Consider the following 6,284-nt stretch of genomic DNA (forward strand, 5'->3'; position numbering starts at 1 on the left):
GAGTTTTCAATTTGTCACAGCTAATGGTGGGAAGCTTCGGCGTCTCAGACCCCGTAACGAGAGGAGTAGAGACCAGAGAATACTCGGCCTCTGACTCCAACTCGCTGCTTAATGGGGAAAACCGGTTGAAAGTTTCTGTCGGCTGAATGAGCGACACCGGTTGAGTGTTCCTACAGCATTTCCTTCCAGAAACTGTGAGAAAGTTGTCCGGCTGCGGGGACTGTGCCAGGGGATTTATACTACTATCTGTACTTACTGGTGGCACAGACGCTGTTTCATTCTTTGCTACACTGAAATTACCCTTGCCTAACGATTGCGTCTGAAGCTGGGCTTGTAGCACAGCTATCCTCGCCGTAAGGCCAGTACAGCGACTGCAATTAGAAGGCATCATGTTAATGTTACTACTTAGCTTCGGCTGTTGGAGGTCCTGACGAATCGTGTCCAGATAAAGCGCCCGGAGTGAAAAAGTTGAGGGGGAAAAAAACTAAAATATAAACGGTCATTAAAAAGTAAAAACTGTAAAATTGTCAGGTAGCAAAATAGGTTGGCAACAAAACGCACAGCAACTCGAAAACAAGTCTGCAAGTTGTGACCGGAAATGAGGTCATTTGCATATTTAAGACATTGGAGAAACAATGAAAGCCTACTCATCGAATATTCGAATACATGTTGCTTCTCCAGGTTACAAGTAGAGCTATTTCCTATTTTATTTAGCTATTATTTACATACTAAAAGCAGTTGTTTTACCAGTCATCACAAGGCCTTCGAAGTTATTTCTATTGTATATGGATGTGGTTTCTGTTCAATGTGGTGAGGTTGTTCACATATCTCACTCCTGCTGAAGTTACCTGACCTCAGAGTACTCTGCATCCTCTCTGCTGGTCTGGGCTCTCTCTCTTCTGGAGGAGGGGCTTTTCTTGGTGGTGAAACTCACACCTGCATAGTTTACCACGTCACTGTCTTGGTTCTGTGTGAGAGAGGTGGAGCCATAACAAGACATTATACTGGTCACATCTCCTAGATAAACCCCTTTTGAGATGGAGAAAAAAGTGATACAACAAAGAGTTTACCTGATTGACTGATGGGGTTGGTGATCTATCAGTGCATCTATGCATCTTCAAATGAAAAACAAGTAGATAAAAACGTGTTACATATACAAGCTATCTCGCTGAAACCATCAATATGGTTTGAACATCGGAAAAAATTATAGTCAAAGAAAAATTCCACAACAGCAAGTTACAACAATTACTGTAACTAGTCATATGCTGGAAACATGCAAAACAACAGCAAGGATATTAGTGTAACTACTCATATGCAGGAAACATGCAAAACAACAGCAAGGATATTAGTGTAACTACTCATATGCAGGCCTCTCTCATCTTTTTAAGTAGGAGAACTTGCACAATTGGTGGCTGACTAAATACTTTTTTGCCCCACTGAGGGAAGAACCTGTAATGTATGTTTAACAGTTATAAGATTAGTAAATTGACCTAGATGTTACTTACAAGCTTTCCAGATGAAAAGAAAGATGAAGAGTTCGTCCATCTGGCTTGTTCCTTCAAGTGATGATATTGACCTGTGTGAAATGCAGTCTCTCTACAGAAGAGAAAAGGAACTTGTGTTTGCTTTCATTGGTTGATCTCCGGTACCGTCTGATCTGGATGGTCAGATTTGATTGGCTGGCCAGTAGGTCATGAATGCAACAAACACTGTCCATTCAGGTTGTTGTACAGCTCGAACATGTGTTGCACAACTTTATCACATTGCAAGTTTGAAAATGACTATGTTACTTTTTATTTTTGAAACTGAATGTGAAACTGAATGTGACGAGTGTGGATTCATCCTTTATTAGACCTCAATACAGCTCATACTGTCTACAATACTATGTACTACAGCCGTCCACCTGAGGGTTTGTCCAGTGTTGTATAAGACATAACCACAAGCATCAATGGATCACTTTACTTCATCAGTTGTTCTTGCCGTTGTGGTCCATGGGAATCATACAGTAGTTGTGATCTTGTTGGCCACATTTTATGACCCTGTCATCCTCGAGGGCTTCTATGACCACCACACAATCACTTCATAACACAGAGAAACATCTACAGAAAACATGGTAATAGTCTTATCTCATATACAATTTATTCTCCAAAGTATGGACTCAAAGGAACCTCACCCATCACATGATGTAAATATGATATTTGCTTAGCCAGCAATATCTCATATACATTTTATTCTCCAATGTATGGACAGATAAAAGCCCTCCCATGACATAAATATGAGGAGGCTCTTTCTTCGTGTCCCAGATGATGATGATGCTTTACATCACACTTAAAACTGTCATGTGTGTTAGGCAAAGTACCTCAGATGTCTTGGTCAAATGACCGAATAGAAAGTTCATCTGAATATATATACAGATAACAAGCTGCATCATGAAAATAGTGGTCTACTGTTGCTAAAATGGGCAACTTGAAGAGCAAGTATAGAGTATGTGAAACAACTGACTGACACCACTGAGACATCCTGCTGGAAACCACATGGAGAGAGAGAGACGTTCGGTAGGTCCTGTGCAGAAGCCCAACAGGCCTCACCAAAGTACATCTAGCTACAGCCTCGTGTTTTGTTCATAGCAGACCACAGACTACCTGTAAATAGGTTGCTGTGTATGTGAGTTTGTGTGTGGCATGCAATCAGTAGTCTTAACTAAAAAACTAAAAAACTAACACTACAACAGAATGAGGCCTAACTATGGCCTGCCCTTCCTCTGTGGTATTGGCTATTGTGCAACTTTCACTATGAGTAGTTCTGTTGCAAGAAGCCTAAATCATTTACCATAGCATGATGTGGAACTGCTAGACTTTGACCTACACATTTGTGTTGAGAGACCCTTGAGAGTCTGTTTCACACTAAGGGGTGTGAACAATACAGGGCCCTAAGGGACAATGTAGAGAGAAGTGTGGGTGCAGGTCAGTCTTCCTGTGTTAAATGTCTATAAGAGGTTAGTTTCCATCAGTGGAAAGTTACTGCAACACTTCCACCTTCACCACAAGGCTTTGTAAACAGACCATAATGTCTGAGACAGTTAAGAGCATCCGTCTGTACAACGCGCCACATCATCATAGTATGCAGTGGGAAACAGTTTTAAACGCAATCAACTAGTTCACTGTTGCTAAAATGGTCACAACAAATACAACAATAAAATAATAATAATCTGTCACTGTGCCCTTGGGCATGGCACTTAACCCTAATTGCTCCCGGTGTGCTGTACAATGGTGACCCTGGCTGTGAACCCACTCCCTGCGGGTGTCTCGGGGGGAGTTGGGTTAGCAATAAACAAACAAAAACATTTTCATTACACACTTGTGTACCAAGACAAATATAAGCACCACCCCTAATTATTGATATTATAATAACATTAAAAAAATGTTTGTTAGAGAAGCAATGCATTCAATGTTTTCAACATTGTATAACAAAAAAAGCTATGACCACTGTTTATCACATTTGACTGCTTATGCATTCACAGATAGTTCATGAAGCTAGAACTAGTTAATAAAGAGTTATCTAGTATAAAATGATCATTGGTTCATTCATCCAGTTCTACTGTCTGATCCCAGCATACACCACTGTCTCCATGTGACCTCTCTGTCTTCTAGACCTGTTCTTCTTGTTGCTCAGATTCAGAGCAACGTAATGGAGACTGTCTCCATCTTGGTCCTGTGAAGCACAAAATAGCATTGTTGACATTCAATTAGTTAAGTTGGTTAAAGACAAGCTTCACAATAGACTTCAGACAATATAAAAGTATTTCTGCTTACCCCTACATCTGATCTGGTAACTGAAGGACTTCTGGTCTGAGAGACGAGTCCTAAAACGAATGACAAAAAAGATTAGGATACTTTTACTTCTTCCACTACTGAAACAACAACAAATGGTGACATCAACGAATATCAAGGGATAGTAACTTACCTCTGCACTGCACACATGTTGTGTTGTTCATCTTGTACATGATGCAAACCAGGACAATGATCAAGGTGAACGTGACACACAATACTACACCCAGGCAGGACACCAAGAGAAGAGGATCTGCTCTATGGTCTGTTGAAATTCAAACAGTAACAGAAGAAACCCAGAATAGCTAGTAAATGTATGTTCTACACAGTAGACTATACAGTAGATATAAAATAAAATAGAAGCTGTATCACCTACCGTCAATGTCCAACTTGGTCCCGTTCCCAAAGAGTATCTCCCCACATGAGGCCACAGCACAGTAGTAAGTCCCAGCATCAGAGAGGCTGAGGTTCCTCTTTGGGAGGTTGTAGACACAGCTCTGTGGAGGAGACCCAGCCTCAGAGCTCTTCTCACACTGATCACTTCTGTTTCTATGGGTGTAAATTATTCCTGGACGGGATTCTCCTGAGCCATGTCTGAACCAATAGACACTGTGTTCTCCTGCACAGGTCTCAGTGTGAATTGTACAGTTCAGAGTCACAGAGTCTCCTGGCTGGACTGACTCAGACACAGGCTGCTGGAGCACAGACATGCTGTTGGACTCTGAGTCTGAAGAGAGTGAGTAATTAAAGTAAGACTAAGTGGGTGAAAAACATGAAAAGCCATGTATTCATCACTAGCATTTGATGAAGCAGCTGTACAAATATACCAACATACAGGGACACACATTTTGAAATTAAAGAAGCAAATGTTTAGTTACCTTTGACAAATAAAACAGTTCCCTCTCCAAATGTTTGCTCATAGATGTCTGTAGTAGAACAAAAGTACATAGCTGAGTCCCCTGGCTCTGTCTTGGATATGGTCAAGTTACAGCTGTAGTCTCCTCTCCTCACACCCAAACGATTGGTCTCAGTAAAGTCCTTGATAAAGTTGTTTGAATAATAACTCTCTTGGCCAGCATAAAGAGATGATGCCATGTGGAGGGGTTCCTGTCCTAAACTCTGCTTGAACCAAAAAAATCTGGTCACCGACTCATCCGGACAATAGCAGGTGAGAGTCACAGAGCCTCCCAGCTTAGTAATCATCACAGGGGTTGGTTGGATTACTTTTGGTTTGGTGAAAGCACAAACTGTCAAAGTAAACAACCAAAGATCCAGAGATCGGGACTGCATAGTGAAGGAAAAGCAGCCAATAAGTGCTCAGCATATGTGGGAAGTTCTTCAAGACTGTTAGAAAATAATTCCAAGTGAAGCTGGTTGAGAGAATGCTAAGAGTGTGCAAAGCTGTCATCAAGGGAAAGGGTGGCTACTCAAATATAGAATATATTTTGTTTTGTTTTACACTTTTTTGGTCACTACAAGATTGCATATGTGTTATTTCATAGTTTTGATGTCTTCACTATTGTTCTACAATGTAGAAAATAGTAAAAAAATAAAGAAAAACCCTTGAATGAGTAGGTGGTCTAAAACGTTTGACCGGTAGTGTATACAGATGAGACGAGTAATGCAAGATATGTAAGCATTATTAAAGTGGCAATACTAAAGTGACTAGTGATCCACTTATTAAAGGGGCCAATGATTTCAAGTCTGTATGTAGGCAGCAGCCTCTCTGTGTTAGGGATCGCTGTTTAACAGTCTGATGGCCTTGAGATAGAAGCTGTTTTTCGGTCTCTCGGTCTCAACTTTGATGCACCTATACTGACGTCACCTTCTGGATGGTAGCGGAGTGAACATGCAGTGTCTCGGGTGGTTGTTATCCTTGATGATATTTGTCCTTCCTGTGACATTAGGTGCTGTAGGTGTCCTGGAGGGCAGGTAGTTTGTCTGCTGTAATGCGATGTGCATACCGCACCACTCTCTGGAGAGCCTTGCGGTTGTGGGCGGTGCAGTTGTCGTACTAGGCGGTGATACAGCCCAACAAGATGCTCTCAAATGTGCATCTGTAAAGGTTTGTGAGGGTTTTAGGTGATAAGCCAAATTTCGTCAGCCTCCTGAGGTCGAAGAGGCGTTGTCTTCACCATACTGTCTGTGTGGGTGAACTGTTTCAGTTTGTCCGTGATGTGTACGCCGAGGAACTTAAAACTCTTTATCTTCTCCACTGTTGTCCCATCGATGTGGATAGGGGGATGCTCCCGCTGCTGTTTCCTGAAGTCCATGATCATCTCCTTTGTTTTGTTGACGTTGAGTGAAGGGTTGTTTTCCTGACACCACATTCCAAGTGCCCTCACCTCCTCCCTGTAGGATGTCTCGTCATTGTTGGTAATCAAGCCTACTACTGTTGTGTCATCTGCAAACTCCTGCAAACAGGAGGGGGCTGAGCACGCACCCATGTGGGGCCCC

The 6,284-nt window shown here is 41.9% G+C and overlaps 1 protein-coding gene and 1 long non-coding RNA gene across 2 annotated transcripts; both read right to left on the reverse strand.

Moving 5' to 3' along the window:
• Positions 1–484: 484 nt before the first annotated feature.
• LOC112214682 lies at positions 485–1,583 on the reverse strand. Its single transcript, XR_002948141.2, has 3 exons — positions 1,506–1,583; positions 1,071–1,115; positions 485–967 (listed from the first exon to the last, which is right to left on the reverse strand). It is a non-coding gene; the product is annotated as an uncharacterized LOC112214682 (long non-coding RNA).
• Positions 1,584–3,499: 1,916 nt separating this feature from the next.
• Positions 3,500–4,954, reverse strand: LOC112214878. The gene is made up of 5 exons (XM_024373914.2): positions 4,706–4,954; positions 4,204–4,554; positions 3,964–4,092; positions 3,813–3,862; positions 3,500–3,711 (listed from the first exon to the last, which is right to left on the reverse strand). Exons 1-5 carry the CDS (start codon positions 4,920–4,922, stop codon positions 3,595–3,597), a joined length of 864 nt encoding a protein of 287 aa, XP_024229682.2. The 5' UTR covers positions 4,923–4,954; the 3' UTR covers positions 3,500–3,594.
• Between the last annotated feature and the right edge of the window lie 1,330 nt (positions 4,955–6,284).

This window comes from Oncorhynchus tshawytscha, linkage group LG15, assembly GCF_018296145.1.
Source record: "Oncorhynchus tshawytscha isolate Ot180627B linkage group LG15, Otsh_v2.0, whole genome shotgun sequence".
Classification (NCBI taxonomy): domain Eukaryota; kingdom Metazoa; phylum Chordata; class Actinopteri; order Salmoniformes; family Salmonidae; genus Oncorhynchus; species Oncorhynchus tshawytscha.

Bases quoted from the DNA above. Each gene is read 5' to 3' on its own strand.
- LOC112214878 (XM_024373914.2), bottom strand. From the start codon at position 4,922: ATGGCATCATCTCTTTATGCTGGCCAAGAGAGTTATTATTCAAACAAC. The intron at 4,093-4,203 runs GTAGGTGATACA...GAATTTCAACAG, and splicing joins GACCAAGTTGGACATTGACG to ACCATAGAGCAGATCCTCTT. The intron at 3,712-3,812 runs GTAAGCAGAAAT...TGTGCTTCACAG, and splicing joins TTACCAGATCAGATGTAGGG to GACCAAGATGGAGACAGTCT.